At 33.6% G+C, this 25,028-nt stretch overlaps 1 protein-coding gene across 1 annotated transcript in view; it reads right to left on the bottom strand.

Annotated features, from left to right (window-relative positions):
• The window catches only part of EEA1 (early endosome antigen 1), a 97,025-nt gene that overhangs the window by 52,466 nt on the left and 19,531 nt on the right, over positions 1 to 25,028 (bottom strand). Inside the window, exons 6-11 of the mRNA XM_024754377.1 lie at positions 23,495 to 23,534; positions 22,131 to 22,244; positions 17,507 to 17,628; positions 16,223 to 16,378; positions 10,426 to 10,542; positions 1,664 to 2,002 (exon numbers count right to left, since the gene is read on the bottom strand). Coding sequence (XP_024610145.1) covers positions 1,664 to 2,002; positions 10,426 to 10,542; positions 16,223 to 16,378; positions 17,507 to 17,628; positions 22,131 to 22,244; positions 23,495 to 23,534 — 888 coding nt within the window. The remainder of the gene's footprint in view (positions 1 to 1,663; positions 2,003 to 10,425; positions 10,543 to 16,222; positions 16,379 to 17,506; positions 17,629 to 22,130; positions 22,245 to 23,494; positions 23,535 to 25,028) is intronic.

Genomic DNA, 25,028 nt, shown 5'->3' with positions numbered 1-25,028 from the left:
AAGACCATCCTGCCTTCAAACTGCTACTTGTCAAAACCCATCCAATATTCACAATTTCAAGCACCATCTCTCACACAAAGCTTTTTTTGATTACATTTACAGGACAAAATAATTATACAATATGAAGTACTATGGGGCAGGGGGGAGAAAACAGGAGAGGAACTCTTCCAAATTCCCATGGTATATGAGATCATTTTATTTTAATTCTCACATTCATTGGTATAGGATAGTACTTGCCTCATCCTCAATGAGATTTACATAATCATTTAGGGTAGGTACTGTTTCCTTTTTCATTTCTGTATCTCCTAATAAACAAGGCATAGTGTCTTTCAGAAACCATAAATGCCCCATTTGTTCATTTGAACTGAAAGGCAAATATCTAAGTTATATTTAAGTTATTCATTGATATCCCCAAGCCTCTGTTTCCTTCGATTATGAATGCCTGCATTTGTTCATTCACTTACTTACTAAAACATCTGCTGATTAATAAGCAAAATGCCAGGTAGTTGGGATAAAAAATGAATAAGACATGGTCTCTGCACCTGAAGAGTTCAGAGTCTAGTGAAGAAAGATACATAAGTTATGATAATATACTATACTGTGATAAGTAAAACAATCAAGATATGTAAATGCTTCGGCTTCCCTGGTGGCGCAGTGGTTGAGAGTCCGCCTGCCGCTGCAGGGGACACGGGTTCGTGCCCCAGTCCGGGAAGATCCCACATGCCACGGAGTGGCTGGGCCCGTGAGCCATGGCCGCTGAGCCTGCGCGTCCGGAGCCTGTGCTCCACAACGGGAGAGGTCACAACAGTGAGAGGCCCGTGTACCGCAAAAAAAAAAAAAGATATGTAAATGCTTAAGCCATCTCTGGAGGGGGTGGTGGTGAGAAGTGGCAATATGCAGAAAAAGATTTCTGGAAACGGGACAAGTGGAGTAAGTTGTATTTATCAGGGAGAAGAGAAATAGGAAGAGTATCTCAGGCTAAGAAGACAGAGGACTGATGCCACAAAGCCAAGTATCACTGCCCTATAAATGAAAATAGTTGAAAATTATCAAAACAAGAAAGTGGCTGAGGACTTTAATCTCCCCCAAATTTCCATTTTTCTACCAACTTTAATGTTACCTATAAGAAATAATTAGAATAGAGAATTCAAAAATTAAGTTAATGGCAAAGTCAAAACTTCCATGAAACTTCTGAGAGATATTATTTACCTATAAAAAATAGTTGTTAGGACTAATTTGTTTTCTTCTTTTAAAATATCTAATTTTTATACTATTGGTTTAACAGTAATTATATTTTTAAAATTTAGTAATAAGAAAAGAAAAAAGATAAGAATTTTTAAATAAAATGATCAACAATTTGAATTATTATAATAGCTAATACCTGCTGAGTACCTACCATGTACCAGGTACCATTCTAAGCAATTTATATGTATTAATTCATAAACACTTCACAATAATACTATATGATAGACACTATCATTTTAAGGGAAATTGAAATTAACAGAAATGAGATCTGACTCAATACTATAGGTTGTGAAAATTAAGAGTTTTTTTTTTAAATGACAACTTTTTAAATGAACTATATTATGATCAAACAACCATCAAACACACTAAGAAGAAACCATAGGGGGAATTACAATAAATAAAAGTTAACAGCTCTTACTTGATTAATTTCACTTTGGAGTAGTAATCCATGCTGTTCCTTTTCTTCTCTCTGTTGTTGTAGCTGTTTAAACTCTGCCTTAAGATGCTGGTACTTGGTCTCCACTTCTGATAATTCTTCTTTGAGCTTTTGAGTAGCCTCTCCCTTTTCACCTAGCTCTGCCTGTATTCTCTGCAGTGAGGTTTCAGATGCAGATAACCTTGACTGAAGCTGTTGACAATCTAGGTCTTTTTGATGAAGGCTTGCTTGTATATTCTTTTTACTCATACATTCTTCATTATGTTTCTCCTCTAACTGAGTGTAGTCCAGTTCTTTCTTCTGAAACTTTTCAGTCAAGTTCTGAAATAACAATTTAACAATTTTTTTCCTTTCCTAATATTTTTAGTTATTCTAATTATTCAAATAATCTTTAGAGCAATATCATTTCTTACTAAATGTTTTAGTAAATATTATAATATAAACAGTGAAAATATTTAATCGCGAAGAATTAAACTGTTATATACTAACTTATGGTTTTATTATTGGTCTACTTGACTAAGCTCTATTAATATAATTTAAGAATTACCAACAAAATTTTGACATAAAATGAAAACACTAAAATCTACTAACTAGATTCTTCAGGCTATGCAACATATTTATAATCTCCCATTTGAGTTAAAAATTGAAACTACCCCTCTATTATCAAAAATTACTTTAAGTAACAATATGGCAATTCTGATTTTTGGCTTTGCAATTTCATAACTGGTAAGAGCTTTAGCAATAACAATACCATTTACTGCTCTAGTATGCCTGATTCTACTGATTCCTCATTTTTGCTCTTTTTTACAAACATCATTTTTAAGAGTCACAAGTTTAAGACTTACTCAAATTTCTTTCTAGGTGTGTAAAACAATGATCTTTTTTAAAAATATCACTTACCTGCCTTATATTTGTTATTTTACTCAATACTATCAAGTACAAAATATAAAAATGACACCTCCAATCAAAGATCTGGATCAACCAGCCTAATCAAATGTTAAAGCCTGGGCTCAGTGGAGTTTTTACTACTAATATTGAACATTTTTAGTCAAGATATTTACACACAAGATATGGATCAGAATTTTGACTCAACTCTGTAAGAAAGATAGCCAGGAAAAGAAGCCACTATAAGCACCTGATGAGTCAATCATGGACATTTATTATACTCATTTTTATATACAGTGTGCTAGAAGGGGATACTACAGAAATAGTGGAGGGGAAACAAAACTTCTGGCCTTTAAACAGACTATAATCTAAATGAAACATTTAAAAACTTTTTTCTAAGTTAAAACATAATGCACAAACAGATTAATACAAAAGCTGTGTTAAATTTCTCAAGTGCACTATTTTTTTTTAAATGAAAAGAGCAAAGTCAGGTGGGGCTAACTAGTAAGTTAAAATCACCTGAAAACAAAGTTTGAACTTGGTAAAGTAGTGAGAGGAGTTAAGGACAAGGTATATATACATGACTCATGCCATCTGCTCTATACAAAAAGACACAAAGGAACAGACAAGTTGCAAGAGGGGACACAGGGGAGTAATAAATTTAGATAATAGAGTGGGAAAGGCAGCAGTAATGGTTCTTAAACACATGTCTGAGAAAAAGTTCATTAATGTAAATTACCAAGTAGAAATATACTATAGAAAAAGCAGTGTCAAAAAGATATAAGTATATGTCAGAAAGACAAAATGGGAGACAAAGTAAAAAGAGCACCCAGAAGTTTTCAGCAAAATTAGCAATTAGTTGTTGTCTTGACTGACCAACAGACACAGAACAAAAGAGGTAGAGCCAAAAGACTGGAGAAAAAAATAACAATTTTGAGTCAAACTACTTGTTAGGAAAGTTCTCTTTTTATAAACACTTTTTTGTCTTACTCGTTAGTAACTCCACATCTTTCTTGACTTGATTTCATACTTTTTCTTTTAAGAAAATAATATTTATTTTAGAATTCATAAGCTAAATTAAGTCTATTCATTGATCATTATAAATGCCTTGCATCTTTTCAAAGAAAATTCTAAGTTACTAAATTTTATGAATGCAACCATGCTCACAAATACTTGGGTGGGATATAATTTTAAAACATGCTACAAAAATTAAGTCTAGTAGTGAGGTAGTGAGCCTTCCTCATAGGCTTACTCATAAAGTGCCCAAGTAATCCTACTAGTTCTATACATAAAGGATCCCTCAGACAGCTTTACTCTTTAAGAAGCAAAAATACATTACAACCATTCACTTTAAAATTCACTTATCCTAAAAAATTAATCAAAATCTTCCTGCTTTATTGCACAGATGAGATAATTAAATTTTATTTAAAAGAACCTAAACCACTTTATTTTTAAATAACCTAATCCACTCACATTATATATTTTTTATATGCAAAAGGTTTACTATATCTAGTATCACAAACTTTTTATCCTTATTATGGTCTTCTCATGGAATCTGAAGCAGAAAGTCTAGTGAATACATGGTTTTTGAAGACTGATTTTTTTTTAAGTACAGTAGAATCCATTAAAGAAAACAGTAATTGCACTTTCACTTCTCCATATTAATCCTTACAACAAAAGATGAGATAGACATTATCATCCCCATTCTGTGGATGAAGAAGCTAAAGCTGAAAGAACCTGATATGACTTGGCCAGGTAGCAGAGTCACATATGATGATTCTAAGTCCAATAAAGTTTTCACAACACAATTCAGACACTCCGTGAGTCAATTCAGGCTTCCCAAAGCATACACTATTCAAGTTTAAATTATAAAATGAATGTTAAGCTTAACTCATAACATAATTATCATTTGAGTAAGCAAAATTCTTTCCTTCCGAATGTCCAGTCCTCTTTTGACTTCCTCACCAATTGTTCTTTCAACATATTTCCTTACAGAGACAATTTCCCTGTATTAGACTCTGTTATTCACTTGTTACTAGCCCAGGTAATGAGAAGAAATGCAAAAAGAATGGCATTTTTTATTGCTTGATAGCTTACAAAGTGGTTTCAAGGATCTCATCTCGTTTGTTCCTCAAAACAGCTTTGTGAGAAAGAACAAACTGAACTACTTGTACCTCTTCAACATCTTATATTTTGTGCTCTTACATGTCCCCATGCCTTCTGTATCTAGCTCTCAAAATGAAATGCCATTAACCCCTCTGCCATGTGACATGCTCCTAAGCATCCTTAAAGACTAAGCTAAAGGGACTTCCCTAGGGGCGCAGTGGTTAAGAATCCGCCTGCCAATGCAGGGGACATGGGTTCAATCCCTGGTCCAGGAAGCTCCCACATGCTGCGGAGCAGCTACGCCCGCGCCCGAGCGCCACAACTACTGAGATTGCACGCCAAGAGCCCGTGCCCCGCAATGAGAAGCCACCTCAATGAGAAGCCCGCGCACCGCAACGAAGAGCAGACCCCGCACACCACAACTAGAGAAAGCCCGCACACAGCAACAACGACCCAACACAGCCAAAAATTAATTAATTTAAAAAAAAAAAAAAAAAAACAAGACTAAGCTAAAAAGTTATGTCTTCAACAAGAGTCCTTCCTGATTTACTAGGCAATAAGTTAGGAAAACATCCACCTTGGTCTTGACTCAACTCTGTATCACAAAACTTACAGTAAATAAAAACACTAACAACAAACATTCACTGAGGTGCTTACTCTAAGCCAGGCAGTGGTCTAAGCACTTCAACATCTATTACTTTTTTTAATACTCATATCAATCCTAAGAGGCAAATAAGTATAACAGTACTTCTTAGCAGAAGAGGAAAGAGACTTTGAGAGGCTCTGGGTTACAGCCAGTCAGTTACAAAGCTGGCATTTAAACATGCCTTTCACCACTGTACTATGCTGTTCATCTCAATATACCACTTTGCAATACAGTGGTAATACACAGCAATACAACTACTTGCCGTATCTGGCTTCTGCTTTGGCCTATGAACATCTTAATACTGAGACTGTGGGAAAACGGAGAGCAATGAAGGATGGAAAATGGGTAAGAGGTGAGACCCAAAAAATAACTCAGTCTCTTACAATGACCTATATTGGTTATATTAGTAGCTTTAAATAAGCATATGATTTTGTTCAGAATTTATATGGAAATAGTTAATTAAATTGAGCTGCAGAATTTTGTTTAAATGTCAGCATACGATTCTTATTAGAAACTAAAAAGGAAATTTCTTCAAGATTCCTGGCTTGTTTTTAAGTTTTCAAAGCCAGTGATTAAAAAACACTGGTTTAATGCTGAAAATCTTGACATTAACAAAAAAGTAACTATTTTTTCAATTCATTATATTTTATAATGTTATCTATCCACCTTGATGCTGCCTATGACCCACAAAAGCTGCCCAAGGCATTTCATTAATAGCCTTCAAAAGACCAGGCACAAGGGCTTCCCTGGTGGCGCAGTGGTTGAGAATCTGCCTGCCAATGCAGGGGACACGGGTTCGAGCCCTGATCTGGGAAGATCCCACATGCCATGGAGCAACTAGGCCCGTGAGCCACAATTACTGAGCCTGCGCGTCTGGAACTTGTGCTCCGCAACGAGAGGCCGCAACAGTGAGAGGCCCACACACCGCAAGGAGGAGTGGTCCCCGCTCACCACAACTAGAGAAAGCCCACACATCGAAACGAAGATCCAACACGGCCAAAAATAAATAAATAAAATAAATAAATAAAATTAAAAAAAAAAAAAGACCAGGCACAGAGATTTCCAAATTCATAACACTTGGATATCACCACTGTCAACAATCATGGTTTGCCAAGGACTTGGGTGAGGAGAGGTGGGGGAGCAAGGATAATAAAAAAAGGTAGATGCACATCTGTGCTTGCTCTAACCAGTGAAAAAAATCCTAAACAGGAAAACACTTCGAAAAAAATTTTGAAGTCTTACTTATGTAAAGATTATTAAGATTAGTAGAAAATACTATTATTCCCTAATCAAAAATATCCTAATTTTACCACACTAAACCGTCTTGAGTCCATGTATTATTCATAAAAAAAAAACATAGTACTTCCTTTAATAGTGTGAATGTATATATGCATGTGTGAATATATATATATATACACACAATCTGTGCTTCATTATCCCTTATTAATAGTTTAATGCTTCAAAAATACAAAATAAATTACACTGATCATAAACATCCATTGTGTGTACACCTCTGGTAAATTTCCAAGAGGTAGAAGGTCAACTCTGAGCTCAAAGAAATTAAAAATCAAACTGAGGGACAAAGATAAAACTAGAGTATATGTGGAAGTTGTCTACATATAGCTTGACAGGAGGGAAAAAAATGGGGTAGGGAGACACAGAGGTTTTCATAAAACGTTAAGGAGATTAAATTGTAAAAACCAATCAGCACCAGGAGTATACGGAAAAATGGACAATGGTAAACTGGTATAATTACTCTGGGAAATAGTTTGGGATCATCTAGTAAATTTGATTATGTATATAGCCTATAACCCAGCAATTTCACATGAGACTACATAACAGAAATTCATACGCAAATGCATGAGATTTGTATGTGAATGTTCATAGCCGCAATATTTGAAATAGCAAGAAAAAAGAAAAACTGAAAAAATAGGAAGTATATTTGGGTCACTTCTGCTGCATACCAAATAATATAACTGTCATACAGAAGAACATTTATGTGATTGAATTATAAACTGAGCTAGTTGCTTTTTTCCATGAAAAACCATTTTTAAGAATGACAAACTATGACTATTCAGATTTGGGGAGGAAGAAAATCTGTCACTTCAAAGGACAGAACTGATAGTATTGGTTGCCAATGATAAAATTCAAGCTTCCAAATGAAGCTTAGAATTTTGGAAAACTTGTATCCACCACCATGACCTTGACACTTCCTCATACCTATAAAGTATTCTAAGATTGATGGTGATATTGACAAATGTGATTAGTTTTATATTGTACAATGAAATGTGTCAATATTTGGAAATAAAATCTGCATAACTCAGTGAACCAATATTTTCCACATGACTAATGCATAACGTTACAAAATCATGCACAGGAAAGACCCATGCAAAAGGCAAGACAGAGAAAAAAATTTTATTGTTACAAAGTACAAAAACTGCATTACTATGGTTTCAGATTCTACACTGTAATTAACTTTTGAGAAACTATACTTTTGTTTCAGTATAATATCAAATAAAAATAGCTACAATTATCTGAAAAGACTATTAAGATAGTCCTCCCTTTTCCAACTACACATCTGTGAGACTAAATTTTCTTCACACGCTTCAAACATATCACAACAGATTAAATGTAAAAGCAGATATGAGAATTAATTAAGTCATTAAAGCAAAGCCAACAAATTCACCATACCTCTGAGTAAAAATATTTAATAACTTCCTACTCCTCTACCACCAAAAAAGTAAAGACATGGGGAAAAAAAGTATTGATACCAATACCTGCCCTATCCCAAAACTAAATATTATCTGTTGCTCATCTTTAAAGAACCAAGGCGGAAAATATTAACATTACAGAATAAGAACAAAGTTGGAGGTCTCATACTTTCTGATTTCAAAACTTATTGAAACATACAGTAGTCAAAACAATGTGGTACTGGCATAACGAAAGACATATAGACCAACAGAGGAAGACTAGAGAGCCCAGAAATAATCACTCATATACATGGTCAAATGATTTTCAACAAGGGATCCAGGACCATTCAATAGGAAAAGGACAGTCCTTTCAACAAATGGTGCTGGGAAAACAATTTCCATATGCAAAAGAATGAAACTGGACCCTTACCTTACACTATAAAAAAATTAATTCAAAATGAGTCAAAGACCTAAAACTATAAAACTATTAGAAGAAAAGCTTCATGACGCTGAACTTAGCAATGATTTCTTGGATATGGCACCAAAAGCATAGCAACAAAAATAATTGATAAACTGAATTCTCTCAAATTTAAAACTTCTGTGCGTCAAAGGTGTGATACTGTAAAATATACATTTGGTCCTGGTTCCCATTTCTGGAACCAGGCTCCTAAAACCCCAGGAATTCCCTATGTGATAAGAGCAATAAAGATATCCTTTGCTATTTCTAACAAGCCCCTTTCAACCACCTATGAGTTTGTGTTAATGAGGTGATTTTTTAGAAAGCCCTAATGATGGGGGTTGGTTGCCAGGGGAACCAACCTTGAAGAAAGGGTTAGAACTTTCAGTCCCACCCTGACCTCCAGGGAGGGAAGAGGGGCTAAAGGTTGAATTAATCACCAGTGGTCAATGATTTAATCAATCATGTCTGTGTAGGAAGGAAAGGGTTTTGAGAAACTCTGAGCTGGTGAACACATGGAGAGCACCCAGAGAAAGCATGGAAGCTTCAAACCCTTTCACACATATCTCGCCCTATGCATCTCTTCCATCTCACTGTTCTTATGTTATGGTCATCTATAATAAGCCAGTAATCTAGTAAGTAAAATGTCTTCCCAAATTTTGTGAATTACTCTAGCAAATTAATCACACCGGAGGCAGGGGATTGGGAACCTCCCATTTATATAGCCAGTTGGTCAGAAGTACAAGTAACAAGCTGGACTTTCAATTGGTGTGTGAATTGGGATGTGTGGCGGAGGTGGGGTTGGGGTGCTCAGGCAGCCCTGCAGGACTGCACCCTTCCTCTGTGGAATCCGATGCTAGCTCCAGGTAAGCAGTTTAAGAACTGAGCTAAACTGTAGGACACCCAGCTGGTGTTGAGAACTGTTAATATACGGAACATCCTCACATCTGATGTCAGAAGTGAAGGTGTAGTACAGTATTGAGAGTAGAGACACACAGGAGTGTTTTTCCTTTATAAAAAGATACAATCAACAGAGTGAAAAGGCAACCTAAGAGGAAATATTTGCAAATCATATATCTGATAAGGGGTTAATAACAAAAACATATAAAGAATTCCTACAGCTCAACACAAAAACACAAACAATCCAAAGAAAATTACATAGCCAACAAGCATATGAAAAGATGCTCAACCTCCTAATCATTAGGGAAATGCAAATCAACCATGAGGAGATACCACCTTAACACTCAAAAAAAAGACAAATAAAAATCACAGAAAATAACAAATGTTGGCAAGGATGTGAAGAAACTGTTGAATCCCTGTGCACCGTTGATGGGAATTTAAAAGGATACAGCCACTATGGAAAACAGTATGGTGATTTCTTCAAAAAAACTGAACATAGAATTACCAGTACAATCCAGCAATTCCAATTCTGGGTATCTACCCCCCCAAAAATGAAAGCAGGATCACAAATAGATATTTGTATACCCATGTTGAAAGCAGCACTATTGACAATAGAACTAGCCAAAAGGAAGCAACAGATGATAGATAATACAATATATACATACAATGTAATATAACCTTAAAAAGGCAGGAACATGAATGAACCTTGAGGACATTATCCTATGTGAAATAAGCCAAACACAACAAGACAAATACTGTATGATTACACTCATATGAGTTACTTAGAACAGTAAATTCATAGATATAGAAAGTAGAAGGGGTTTGGGGCAGGGGAGACAGTGAATGGGGAGTTGTTTAATGAGTGTTGAGTTTTAGTTTTTCAAGATGAAAAGACTTCTGAAATTAGTTGCATAACAATGTGAATGTAAATAACACTTAAAAAAAAAACACACAGAACAAGTCATACTGTACTGTGCCAATATATAAATAACATACACAAGATTAAAGTTTAAGATCTATAAAATCAATTCACCATTATATGTAGTTTTTAAATTCTTACCTGATTTTTTTGTGTTAATTCATTAACTGAACTTTTAAGTTTTTGTAGTTCCTGCACATACACAGCAACTTCCTGGGGGCCTTTGGCAAGTTCACTCTTCAGCTGGTCTATTGTGGCCTAAAAGGAAAAAAAGAAAATTAGAGTAAACTAAAATGAAAAAGGAAATGAAAGCATCCAAAGGTTTTCAGATTACATACATTTTTGTCATCGTTGTTGAACTGAAATAACTCAGAAATTTCAACCTGATTCTTTATCTTACCAGCTCTACATCTTTTCTGGCTGAAAATTAATTTTTAAAATTTATCCAAAATATACAACTTCATTTATTTAATAATACATGAAATGAAAAGCTGACATCCTATTTTATGTGTCTGAAGTAAGCACCAAACTGCAAACTTGAATTTACTGGCTTTAAATTCTATGCTTTAATCCTCCTGAATTTAAAAAGGATATGCAAGTTATGTCTATATTTTCTCCCAGTTTCTGTGCACAGCCTTTTTTTTTACTTCAAAATCATGTTAAATGCAACAACCAACATAGAAATACCTTTGAAAGTGGTGATTCATCTTTTGGACTGTAATGAAAAGTATTTGTCCAAAGAAGTTATCAAACAGAAGCTATATATAGTTTCATTAACCTGGATCACTCTATGACCATGAATAATAGCTGGGTATGAATTTGCTTTAATGCATTTAATATTGTTTAAATGAAAATTAATGTCTATTATGAAAACAATGGTTTAATCATTTAATAAATAAGGTAAGAGAAATAAGCAAAGAGCCTAGAAATACAAGCTTCCTATACATGAAAGCTTCAACCACTAGAGAGAGACTAAGTACTGCCTTTTAAGTATGGTTTCCTGCAAGTGATATTAACAGGAGAACTTTTTCATTTCTAATACTGCTTACTGGCTTTACTTTTTACATTCTTAACATTACAATTATTTTCATTGCCTATATTCTTCATCAGTAAATAAACTATAATATGAATACAATAAATTTCTTAATTTTTTAAAATGAACACATCGGCAATTACCTATACCATACATTACGAGTACTTTCATCTTCAAGGAAAAAATCTTAGAAGGCTACTAATTTATTGTGACAATAATGCCAAGTGATCTTTTGCTACTTCTTTTGGAAAGCCTTCCAGAATGTGTGGCCCTTTTTTTTGTTAAAGGATTCTCATTATAATAAAACCAAATCCACTGTGGATGAAGGGATAAGGATAATGGATGAAGGTATAAAGTTTTAGAAACAAACTAGTAAACAAGGTAACTGAACTGAATGATTAAGCACTTGGGCTTATTTTAATAACCATAAATTAATGAAACTAGTTTTTTGAGTGCTTTCCAAACTGGTTTAAAGTCAATAAAAAGAGGTTTCAAAAATGTTTTGGGGAATGACAGCATGTCTGAGATGTTTATGACCTGATTTTTTAAAGAAAACATGTATATAAAATATACTTCAAAGAAAATATTTAAATATTCATGTATTTTTAACTGTGTTCAAGTAAAAAGTGTATCCTAAACACTTTCTGTCTTGAACTGGTCATGTAACGTTGAAATGGATATAAGTATTGGAAGTTTATTTCAATTTGCTATGTCTAACAACTTTGAACCTCAGAATCACTTTCCATCAGCAATATTATGGATGTTAATAAAAATATTAGGAACAATCCAGCTACTTTAAATTAGTATGTTTTAATCACGTAGTACAAATGCCTACTTATCACACAGGAAAATAAATTGTCATATTTAAATCCCTACTTCTAACTCTCTTTCAAAGGAATTACTAGAATATTCCACACATAACAAACAGAAATAAGTAACAGTGTATTAAAATGCAAATTTTGAGTATATTTCATTAAAATACCATGATTCCACATTAAAGTTTATAAGATATAGTTAGCCATGTGTAACATCTATCTAGTATCTATCTTGCTGATAAATGCCAACATATAAAAGGAACTAAACAAAGAAAATGTAAAGCAAGTGTATCCAAAATTATTTTGTTATATCTTATACCTTTTAGATACAGTAACAAAAATAATTTTATAATGTATCCTTCGTACACTAAATATGTATATGCTTCTAAACTAGAATTTTTAAAAATATAAAAGCAAGCATTTAAAATTTTTCACTTTACTCAAGGGGGGAAAAAAGAAAGATGTGGGAAAAGTATACACCTAAAGGTACATTTTAGTTACGGGGAAGGGGAGGAACAGGAGTGAATTATAGGACACTTTCACTCTCTCTACTGCACATTATGAGTCGTTTTAATTTTTGACAGTGATCATATGTTTCTATTTAAAAAAAAATAAAGACTGAAGACAAAATTTCAAAGGAAATAAATACATTCACTATAGCAGTATCACTGGGTGAAATTCAAAAAGAAGGTTCTTCAAATCACACAGACAGTCCTCACTAGTTAATAGGACAAGCTCATATGTGGCTAGAAATCTTTAGCACTTGCACTTCCTGGGAATGCTGCTCCCAATTCTTCACCTTGCTTCTTGCTTACTTCATTCTTCTCCCATGTATCCTCTTTGAGGATACCTTCCCTGATCATTCTATCTAACATTGTCCCACGTTATTGCCAGCCCCACTACTGTCCATATCCTGTTTTGTTTTTCTATATAGCACTTAGCATTAACTGACTTTCTATCATGATTTGGTTTACTTATATATTTGGTTTCCACAAAGGAATATAAGCTTTATAAGAGCAGGCACTGTATCTTATTCACTGTTGTATTCCCCACATATAAAATAGTTGCTGACACTCAGGCATTCAAAAAATACTCGCTAAAGGGATGAGTGATTCTATCTCCAAGAAGTTACTAGATATCTGTACACAAGGAAACAGTATATAAGACCCTATAAAATAGTTTGCATTTCCTTGAAGCCACGTTATTGAATTTAACATCGAATTTTTACTAAAAAATTTTAAATTACAAAATAATTAAGGAAAAATATTTCACGCAAACCTGCTAGTGCTTTAAGATTATAATTATTGTCCTAATATTCTACTAGTTTTAGTAAATAATCATTTTAAAGATGGTTAAAAATTTGCTTGATTAATAAAACAAAAATGAGCATATGTTTGAAGTTCTGAGATTGCCTTAAAACACAAAATTGCCATATGGTGCTATGGTGCTATTAAAAGTAGTACTAATATTAAAAGCCTTCCAAAAACACATTACCTCAAGTTTAAGCATCTCCATTAGAAAGCAGAAAAAAATAAAATAAAATGATGGATGAAAGGTGGAAGACAAGACTGACAAAAGTACACATTGAACATACAATAAAAAGTCCAAACACACCTCTAAATCTGATCTCTTATATAGCTTACTTTTAAATGATACTTAAATGCTCTCTTTAGTAACTATGCATGAGTATAATCATACTTATTCCATCTCTTTATAACCTTATTAGCTTTAAAAATTGGGATTCCAATAAGTATATCTGGAATACAAATAAAATTCTTAAAAAATCATTTCCATTAAAGACAACACCAAATATAAGTTGATGACAGCTTTGATATGTTTAATAATGTAGATTTTTAGGAATAATCCTTTTATTAACCTTAATTTCTGATCTAAAGAAAAGCTAATTATTTTAAAAGTACTTTTAAATGCTTTAGAATGAGTTATTTTTCTATATGCCTTCTAAAATATCTAGATTTTTTAATGTCAATGAATTCATAAGTTATATTTTTAATGAAAGGAATGGAACATACTTAACAATGTATAATACCAGATTGTATATCTTGAGCCTCAACTAGAAATACCAAACAAATCATTATATTTTTAGTTTCTTTAATTCCTTTGACTGTTTTGTTTCTGATTCCAATTTTTAGGTTCAGTAAAGCAGTAATATATAAAATAGTTTTTTTTTCTATTAAGTTCAAGTTATATAATTCACTAACACACTTAACTGAGAATAAATAGAAATGAATTTTACTAAATTAATAAAATACATGCCAGTTTTCAAGGAGTAAGCAGAAGCTAAAAACAGTTATAAACAAATAAATGAGATGGAATATTTAGACAGTAATTTTTTTTCATGTGGAAATGGTATTAGACACAACTCAAAAGTATTTTAAGCTATACTCAATACAAATATACAGTATGTCAAGATATAAAAAGTAATAAAAATAAGTATTAGATCAAGATTAATAGCACAAATTTACTTCTAAGGCAATCACCAGACCACCTAAAATGGGAAATAACATGATATAGAAAGAACACGAGTTTCAGACCAAACTTGAGTTCTAATTCAAGCTTCTTTATGTTCGGTGCATGACCTTGAACAAGTTATTTAACCTCATTGAGCCCAGATTCCTTAAATATAAAACAAACTTAATACTTAACTTACAGGGTTAAAAGAAATTTCTACACAAGCATTATCTGGATGGGATTTTACCTCATGAGACTTCTTTGATTCAGCCTCTCCTTGATTACACATTAGAAGCTTTTTATTGGCTTTGATAAATTCATGAACTCCCTGGAATTATCTGAAAATTTGTGGTACTATGTGTCATTGGGCTACAAAGATCACTTTTGGGAAATCTGCACCTGAAGTTCATAAACTTTAAAGTCTGAAATGTTAAGCATCATAAAGCCTCACACGCCTATGCATGTTGTACGCATAAACTTTCACCATTCCTCCACTAATAAGATATAGGAGGAACTAAAATAAAGGATGACATGGGTTATCTATAATATTTATACTCCATAGCTCATTAATAAGTTACTAATTATGAATAGAGTGGCTTTTAGATCACCAGCTGAAAAACTCTAAGAAAGAGATGCAAGTTGAAATGTCACTATAACAACTTTTTAAACTGAAAACATGAAAAACAGAGGTCCACATAATATATGGGAGCTTAAGAACTACACATAGTACTAGTTATAACAAAATACCTCCTATGATACAGTAGGAAGGACAAAGGCATTTTTAAGCAAATATATTTACTACACATCCTAGAGTTTGTCACATGCTGACATAATTATATAAGGGATTTACAGGCCAAAGTCATGCAAGAAATAGTACAAGAAACTGAGAATGTTTATCCTGGAAAAGAAAAAAACTCAGAGTAAATATGAACAGTCTTCAAATATTTCATGTGGAAAAGAACAGTTTACTATGTTTAATTCCTGAAAACTGGAACCAGTGCATGTAAATTATAGGGAAACAAATGCCAACTCAATGGAATGGCTGACTTAGGAAGAAATATGCACCCCCTACACCACCTAGCAAGAGTTGTAGATCACTTATCAGAGATGCTATAAAGGGAATTCCTGGATGGAGTGTTAGACTAGATGATTTTTATGACTTCTTTCAACCACAAAATTAAATAACTGATAAATGAAAAAGAAGTCGAATAGAAAATAAGTCTTAAATACTTTTTCTAAACAACATTGGTTATACAAATGAAGACAATGAAATCATACTTCCTTTACCCCTACCAAATTGAAATAAACTTAATTACTACTTACTGACTAGTCTGGAGCAAATTTAACTTTAAATATAATTTCTATACAATATACATCATTTATTAAACAGAATAATACTCTTGTATGCAAACATTCTTCTCTAAGGCTCTAGCTTCATAGAGCAGATATTAAAAATATTGACTATCAGACCATATTGACTATATACAAATATTACTCAGACCAGATGAAAGAAAGGCAAATACTGCTTTATAGGTTCACTCGGAAAAATTCTGGCTTCACTCAAGAGTGCACACTAAACAAGTTAACATAAATCTCATTTAAGTGCACTAAACTTCATTACCTGTGAGTGAGCATGTTCTGCTTGTAACTTTTTGCATTCATCTTTGAGTTTTTCAGATTCTCTCTCACGTTCCAAGGTCATGTTGTCCATTAGCGTTTGAACTTGTACCAGTTCTTTCTTAAGCACAGCAACATCTTCTATTCCAGGTCTCTGAAGCTGTGAAACAACACATTTTAATAAAAAATCACAGTGAAACTAAAATAACACACTTTTTTTTTTTTCTTTTTTTTGTGGTATGCAGGCCTCTCACTGCTGTGGCCTCTCCCGCTGCAGAGCAGACACGCAGGCTCAGCAGCCATGGCTCACGGGCCCAGCCACTCCGCGGCACGTGGGACCTTCCCGGACCGGGGCACGAACCCATGTCCCCTGCATCGGCAGGCGGACTCTCAACCACTGCGCCACCAGGGAAGGCCAACACACATTTTTAAAATAGTTTTATTACTAAGAAATCAAAATAAAACAATCTTTAATATCAATTACTAGATTCCAAACATCAAACACTGATGTCTTCCCCCAACCACCCTCTCCTTTTCCCGCTCTATCTTATACTTGATAGTATTACCACTCAAGGTACAAAATCACAAATTCACAATTATCCTTAGCACTTTAATTGCTTTCCTTTCCTTCACAAAGTATACCCACTGGTGATGATAATCACTTGATAAATGCTAAATTCCTTCATTTTTTTTATCCTAGGAAACTGGTCAATAACATGAAAAAGGAACAGGTATAAGCATAATTTGGGTTTGTTGCAGGTTGAATACAGTTGATTCATTTATTCATATATTTCTTGAGTGCTAAATAAAGGACAGAAAGGAGGCAAGGACAGATCCAAAGTTGTTAAGCCTGGGGGGAGTGATGAAAATATATGGTACCAATGACAGAAATACAGTTACAGAGGAAACAGGATGACTTGATTTTATACTTGTTGAATTTGAAATGAAAGCTAGAAATGCAATCAGAAGTACCCGAAAAGTATAAATTTATACAACTGAAGTTCAAGGGATGGTAAGATCAGAGATGCAAATATGGAAACTACTAAAAAAGACACGATATTAAGATAGAAACAACAAAAATGTTAAAGTCATAAATTATGTGTCATAAAATTCCATTTTTACTTTAAAAATCATATAAAGTATATACATTTACGTGGTAAAACAAAAGGGAATTTTTTTCTTTCCTCCATTCTACTCAAGCTGTACTTCCAAAAATGTTTCATCAGTGTATACATTTAATTTTTCAATTTCAAATAAGGTACATTCTAATAAATGGCTTCTAAATTACCAGTTCAGTCTTTAGATCTTGAATTATAGTTGCTCCTTTGTTTAATTCTTCTGTTAGATAGGTCACTTTTTGTTCAGCAGCTTCTCGAAGACTCCTTTCTTCATCATATTTTGACTTTACATCTAATTAAGGATAGTTACACAAAAGACATGACATTAACTCTAGGGAAGAACAGTTTTATAAATTCTTGTATGTTCCAGTATATATCTATATATCACTCTAATTCAAATTCACATTCCTTTAATAACCATAAATATATACAATAAAATTATACTTCTGATTACATTAAATGATAAACTATTTTTTTTTACTTTTTGAATTTTATTTTTATTTATTTATACAGAAGGTTCTTATTAGTCATCAATTTTATACAAATCAGTGTATACGTATCAACCCCAATCGCCCAATTCATCCCACCACCACCCCCAACCCCCGCCGCTTTCCCCACTTGATGTCCATACGTTTGTTCTCTACGTCTTTGTCTCAATTTCTGCCCTGCAAACCGGTTCATCTGTACCATTTTTCTAGGTTCCAAATACATGCATTAATATACGATATTTATTTTTCTCTTTCTGACTTACTTCACTCTATATGACAGTCTCTAGATCCATCCACGTCTCAACAAATGACCCAATTTCATTCCTTTTTATGGCTGAGTAATATTCCATTGTATATATGTACCAAAACTTTTTTATCCATTCGTCTGTCAATCAGCATTTAGGATGCTTCCATGACCTGGCTATTGTAAACAGTGCTGCAATGGACATTGGGGTGCATGTGTCTTTTTGAATTGTGGTTTTCTCAGGGTATATGCCCAGTAGTGGGATTGCTGGATCATACGATAATTCTATTATTAGTTTTTTAAGGAGCCTCCATACTGTTCTCCATAGTGGCTGTATCAGTTTACATTCCCACCAATAGTGCAAGAGGGTTCCCTTTTCTCCACACCGTCTCCAGCATCAGTTGTTTGTAGATTTTCTGATGATGCCCATTCTAACTGGTGTGAGGTGATACCTCATTGCAGTTTTGATTTGCATTTCTCTAATAATTAGTGATGTTGAGCAGCTTTTCATGTGCTTCTTGGCCATCTGTATGTCTTCTTTGGAGAAATGTTTATTTAGGTCTTCTGCCCATTTTTGGATTGGGTTGTTTGTTTAATATTTAGCTGCATGAGCTTGTTTATATGTTTTGGAGATTAATCCTTTGTCCGTTGATTCGTTGGCAAATATTTTCTCCCATTCTGAGGGTTGTCTTTTCGTCTTGTTTATGGTTTCCTTTGCTGTACAAAAGCTTTGAAGTTTCATTAGGTCCCATTTGTTTATTTTTGTTTTTATTTCCATTACTCTAGGAGGTGGATCAAAAAGATCTTGCTGTGATTTATGTCAAAGAGTGTCCTTCCTATGTTTTCCTCTAAGAGTTTTATAGTGTGCAGTCTTACGTTTAGGTCTCTAATCCATCTTGAGTTTATTTTTGTGTATGGTGTTAGGGAGTGTTCTAATTTCATTCTTTTACAGGTAGCTGTCCAGTTTTCCCATCACCACTTGTTGAAGAGACTGTCTTTTCTCCATTGTATATACTTGCCTCCTTTGTCATGTATTAGTTGACCATAGGTGCGTGGGTTTATCTCTGGACTTTCTATCTTGTTCCATTGATCTATGTTTCTGTTTTTGTGCCAGTACCATATTGCCTTGATTACGGTACCTTTGCAGTATAGTCTGAAGTCAGGGAGTCTGATTCCTCCAGCTCCATTTTTTTCCCTCAAGACTGCTTTGGCTATTCGCGGTCTTTTGTGACTCCATACAAATTTTAAGATGATTTGTTCTAGTTAAGTAAAAAATGCCATTGGTAATTCAACAGGGATTGCTTTGAATATGTAGATTGCTTTGAGTAGTATAGTCATTTTCACAATATTGATTCTTCCAATCCAAGTACATGGTATATCTCTCCATCTGTTGGTATCATCTTTATTTCATCAGTGTCTTATAGTTTTCTGCATACAGGTCTTTTGTCTCCCTAGGTAGGTTTATTGCTAGGTATTTTATTCTTTTTGCTGCAATGGTAAACGGGAGTGTTTCCTTAATTTCTCTTTCAGATCATCATTAGCGTATAGGAATGCAAGAGATTTCTGTTTCTAGTTCCTTTAGGTGTAAGGTTAGATTGTTGTTTGAGATTTTTGTTTCTTGAGGTAGGCTTGTATTGCTATAAACTTCCCTCTTAAAATTGCTTTTGCTGCAACCCATAGGTTTTGTATCATGGTGTTTTCATTGTCATTTGTCTCTAGGTATGTTTTGATTTCCTCTTTGATTTCTTCAGTGATCTCTTGGTTATTTAGTAACGTAGTGTTTAGCCTCCATGTGTTTGTGTTTTTTATGTTTTTCCCCTGTAATTCATTTCTACTCTCATAGTGTTGTGGTCAGAAAAGATGCTTGATATGATTTCAATTTTCTTAAATTTACTGAGGCTTGATTTGTGACCCAAGATGTGATCTATCCTGGAGAACGTTCTGTGCGCACTTGAGAAGAAAGTGTAATCTTCTGTTTTGGGATGGAATGTCCTATAAATATCAATTAAATCTATCTGGTCTATTGTGTCATTTAAAGCTTATGTTTTCTTATTTATTTTCATTTTGGATGATCTGTCCATTGGTGTAAGTGAGGTGCTAAAATCCCCCACTATTACTGTGTTACTGTCGATTTCCTCTTTTACAGCTGTTAGCAGTTGCCTTATGTATTGAGGTGCTCTTATGTTGGGTGCATATATATTTATATTTGTTATATCTTCTTCTTGGATTGATCCCTTGATCATTATGTAGTGTCCTTCCTTGTCTCTTGTATCATTCTTTATTTTAAAGTCTATTTTATCTGACATGAGTCTTGCTACTCCAGCTTTCTTTTCATTTCCATTTGCATGGAATATCTTTTTCCATCCCCTCACTTTCAGTCTGTATGTGCCCCTAGGTCTGAAGTGGGTCTCTTGTAGACAGCATATAAATGGGTCTTCTTTTTGTATCCATTCAGCGAGCCTGTGTCTTTTGGTTGGAGCATTTAATCCATTCATGTTTAAGGTAATTATCGATATGTATGTTCCTATTACCATTTTCTTAACTGTTATGGGTTTGTTTTTGTAGGTCCTTTTCTTCTCTTGTGTTTCCCACTTAGAGAAGTTCCTTTAGCATTTGTTGTAGAGATGGTTTGGTGGTGTTGAATTCTCTTAGCTTTTTCTTGTCTGTAAAGCTTTTTATTTCTCCATCGAAACTGAATGAGATCCTTGCCCAGTAGAGTAATCTTGGTTGTAGGTTCCTCCCTTTCATCACTTAAAAGTATATCATGCCACTCCCTTCTGGCTTGTAGAGTCTCTGCTGAGAAATCAGCTGTTAACCTTATGGGAGTTTCCTTGTATGTTATTTGTCATTTTTCCCTTTTGGCTTTCAATAATTTTTCTTTGTCTTTAAATTTTTGCCAATTTGATTACTATGTGTCTCAGTGTGTTTCTCCTTGGGTTTACCCTGTATGGAACTCGCTGTGCTTCCTGGACTTGGGTGGCTATTTCCTTTCTCATGTTAGGTTAGTTTTCAACTATAATCTCTGCAAATATTTTCTCTGGTCCTTTCTCTCTCTCTTCTCCTTCTGGGACCCTTATAATGCAAATGTTGTTGTGTTTAATGTCGTCCCAGAGGTCTCTTAGGCTGTCTTCATTTCTTTTCATTCCTTTTTCCTTATTCTGTTCTGCAGCAGTGAATTCCACCATTCTGTCTTCCAGGTCACTTATCCGTTTTTCTGCCTCAGTTATTCTGCTATCGATTCCTTCTAGTGTAGTTTTCATTTCAGTTATCATATTGTTCATCTCTGTTTGTTCTTTAATTCTTCTAGATCTTTGTTAAACATTTCTTGCATCTTCTTGATCTTTGCCTCCATTCTTTTTCAGAGGTCCTGGATCATCTTCACTATCATTATTCTGAATTCTTTTTCTGGAAGGTTGCCTATCTCCACTTCATTTAGTTGTTTTTCTGGGGTTTTATCTTGTTCCTTCATCTGGTACATAGCCCTCTGCCTTTTCATCTTGTCTAACTTTCTGTGAATGTGGTTTTTGTTCCACAGGCTGCATGACTGTAGTTCTTCTTGCTTCTGCTGTCTGCCCTCTGGTGTTAAATGATAAACTTTAAATGATCAAATGTCTTTGTCTACATAAATTCCACACAGCGATAAATTACTAATTAGCATTTTAACGTATACTTAATCACATACAATATATTACCTAAAAGCATGTATATGTAGTTAAAAAATTATATGCAATTGTCAGCATAACCAAATGTTAAATGTGTACTATATTACTTAACTTGTTCAAAATGTTAGTTGTTAATCTTTAAGCATACCCCAAAAGAAAATTCATCTTCTCTAAAATTCAAGAAGAATTTTACAGAGAAAATCAGTCCTTTGAAAGGAGGTGGGAAAACAAACAAAATAACTTATATAGCAACTCTATTATCATTAAATGCCTGTAATCACCACCACAATCTATAACAAATGCTTTATCACACTAAAATACAATGTTTATTTCTAGGATATACAATGGCAAAATTGTAATGAGACTGATATATTGGCTAAATAATTCTGATTTAATTTACCTGCAATTTCAGTGGCAAGTTGGGCTGCTTTCTGTTCAAATAAGTCTTTCATTTGCTTAATATTAAAATTTTCTGTTTGGGCTTCTTCTAACTGCTGTTCCAGAGACTGTAGTTCTACAAAAAAGTACAGTAATTATTCAAATACAATGTGAATTACATTTCCTAAATTGTTATTACTTATAATCACTGTAGAAGTTAAAGACAATCAACATGTGCCTACTAGCCAATTACTAGTAGAGTACCTTCACATTTTAAGAATTAAGCATAGGGCTTCCCTGGTTAAGAATCCACCTGTCAATGAAGGGGACACGGGTTGGAGCCCTGGTCCAGGAAGATCCCACATGCCTCGGAGCAAGTAAGCACGTGCGCCACAACTACAGAGTCTGCGCTCTAGAGCCCGCTAGCCACAACTACCGAGCCCACGTGCCACAAATACTGAAGCCTGCGCGCCTAGAGCCGCTGCTCCGCAACAAGAGAAGCCACTGCGATAAGAAGCCCGCACATCGCAACAAAGAGTAGCCCCAGCTCGCCGCAACTAGAGAAAGCCGGCATGCAGCAACAAAGACCCAATGCAGCCAAAAATAAAATAAATTTATTTTTTAAAAAAAAGAGAATTAAGCATAGCCAATTCATTTAAGGCTCAAGTCATAGTTTACAAACATGTAAAACAAATGAAAGGAATATTTAGCAATCATACCCAAATAATTTATAAGTATTTGTTTAAGGATTATTGTGACTTCACATTTCTCAGTTATTTTCCTATATCTGTCAACTGACCAAAAAGAAATATATCCTGCACCTCTGATGAAATATGTAACAATGCGAAATGAAATTAGAACTGTTTTAAGAACAATCAAGGTCTTAAATAAAGTAATCAATTAAAATATGCAGTCAACTCCTACTACTTCATTCTCATAAAGAAAAGGGATTTTAGAGGGACATTAAATACAATAGCTAATCTCAAAATATAATTTTGATTATTCATTGCGCATTCCTCCAGTTAAAGTCCATTACCAAGATGCTAGTTTCACCATTTTTTTATTTCAAGAGAAAAAACTGCATTGCTCTTTAATACAGATCTAAATTTTCATTAACCACCATATTAATGTAATATTTCAGAAGTTTCTTTCTAACTTCAGAATATAATAAACTAAAACAGGACTAAGATTTCATTAACTGATTAAGTTACAAAGTTCACAGGTAATAGATACTCTCAGCCTAGAATATGACTGTTGTCTTCACTGTTTTAAAGCCATAAAGTATAATCACAAAATAAAATTCATGTAGCAAGCATCACAGAAAAAGAAAGAAGAAAGGATGAGAAAGAAGAAAAATGAAAAAATAACAGCTTCAAGTAAAGTTACCTGCTGATGAATCAGTCACTAATCCATCAGGTTTAGACTCCTCAATGAAAACAAAAAACATAAACAAATACATTAAAAGGAAAAGACAATACTGTTACAATTGCCAATGTGAAAAAAATCTCTGAAATCCACATTCTGTCAGGTAAGTAGCAAGATTTTGATGAAAATCAAATCTTGGCCTGCTCACATTCTTCTAGATCTCTAAGGTATGACTAGGCAGTCTGGAATAATGATGTAACTGTAGCTCACTGATTCTAAGAATTATTTTATGTTAACATATATTAAATTTTTATGAGTCTTGCCAGGATGGCATCTTAAATTCCATAAACACAGTAATAAGTAACATAAACTATCACAATTATAAAAATAGATTCTAAAGCAAACACTTAAGTTAGCAGACAAGATTCAATCCTATAATAGTCAAAATTTTTCATAAGCTGAAATATGCCATGAAACTAACACTACTAAAAATTGGCTTTAAAAACATAAATTTTTAATTCCAGATTATAAATTATCTTTAAAGGAGCCGAAATAAAGAATGTATTCCGTAAGGTTTAATTTATCCCATGCATTAGGAATAAAATAATATACCACCTAGTCATTATTCCCATATTCTAAAGAATTACATATATCTGAAAAAGTTTCATAAGGTATCTCACAGTACATCTGACTTTTTATTTTCCTATACATTGGATTTAGACATACTGATTGCTAATAATCATCAGTAATTAAAATACATTTTCCCCCAAAGGTAAATTTCTTATCAAGGCAATTGTACTGTGGGAATGTATTTAATTTATTATAAATGTAAAATAGCCATATCAAATATAGTAAACAACTTCCTCTGTGTTTACAGGTGCGGAAAATAATACAGCTCATGTTTGAATGATTGTTAATGGCATCTATGTAAAACACACATAAGTGAACTATAAGTATTTTGGATTACTAAAAACCTCTTTAATGCGTCCTCTATTATAGAAGCTGAGCAGTAATAAGACTGATATCTTTTTTATCCATTTATTTGTTTTTTTCCTAGTCTAAATCACAATTTTTGGTGAAAAGACAAAAAGACCAACTGGGAGTCATAATGGGCTAAGATAATGTGCACAGGGATCACTAATTACTTTATAAAAGTATTAGAGCTATTGTTAAAGGGTGTCCGTTTTATTCTTATAAATGAAAACTATATATGTATTTGGTAAAATTCATTATTCTATGATTCTTTATGTAAGTTTAGTATAAAAGTCAAAGTAATTTTAGTATAAAAATCATAATTGGTTAAGACATTGTTTAGAAAATACATTAAGCTATAAAGAACATATATATATAAAGAATCTAAGATATCAAGTGAAATCCCTCAAAATAACCACTTTTGATACCACAATGATTTTCTTGTTCTTTTCGCTATATATTATTTTTATGTAAAGTTGTATAGTACATATGTGCCTGTGTGTGTACAAAGACACAAATGTTTTTAACCTCATTAATACATCAGTTTTCCCAAGTTTTCAAACAATCTCCACTAATGTAAACT

The sequence above is a fragment of the Neophocaena asiaeorientalis genome, unplaced genomic scaffold (genome assembly GCF_003031525.2).
Source record: "Neophocaena asiaeorientalis asiaeorientalis breed wild unplaced genomic scaffold, Neophocaena_asiaeorientalis_V1.1 scaffold92, whole genome shotgun sequence".
NCBI classification, from domain to species: Eukaryota; Metazoa; Chordata; class Mammalia; order Artiodactyla; family Phocoenidae; genus Neophocaena; species Neophocaena asiaeorientalis.
Note: the sequence above shows the minus strand (reverse complement) of the source record. Positions and strands in the feature narration are given on the sequence as shown.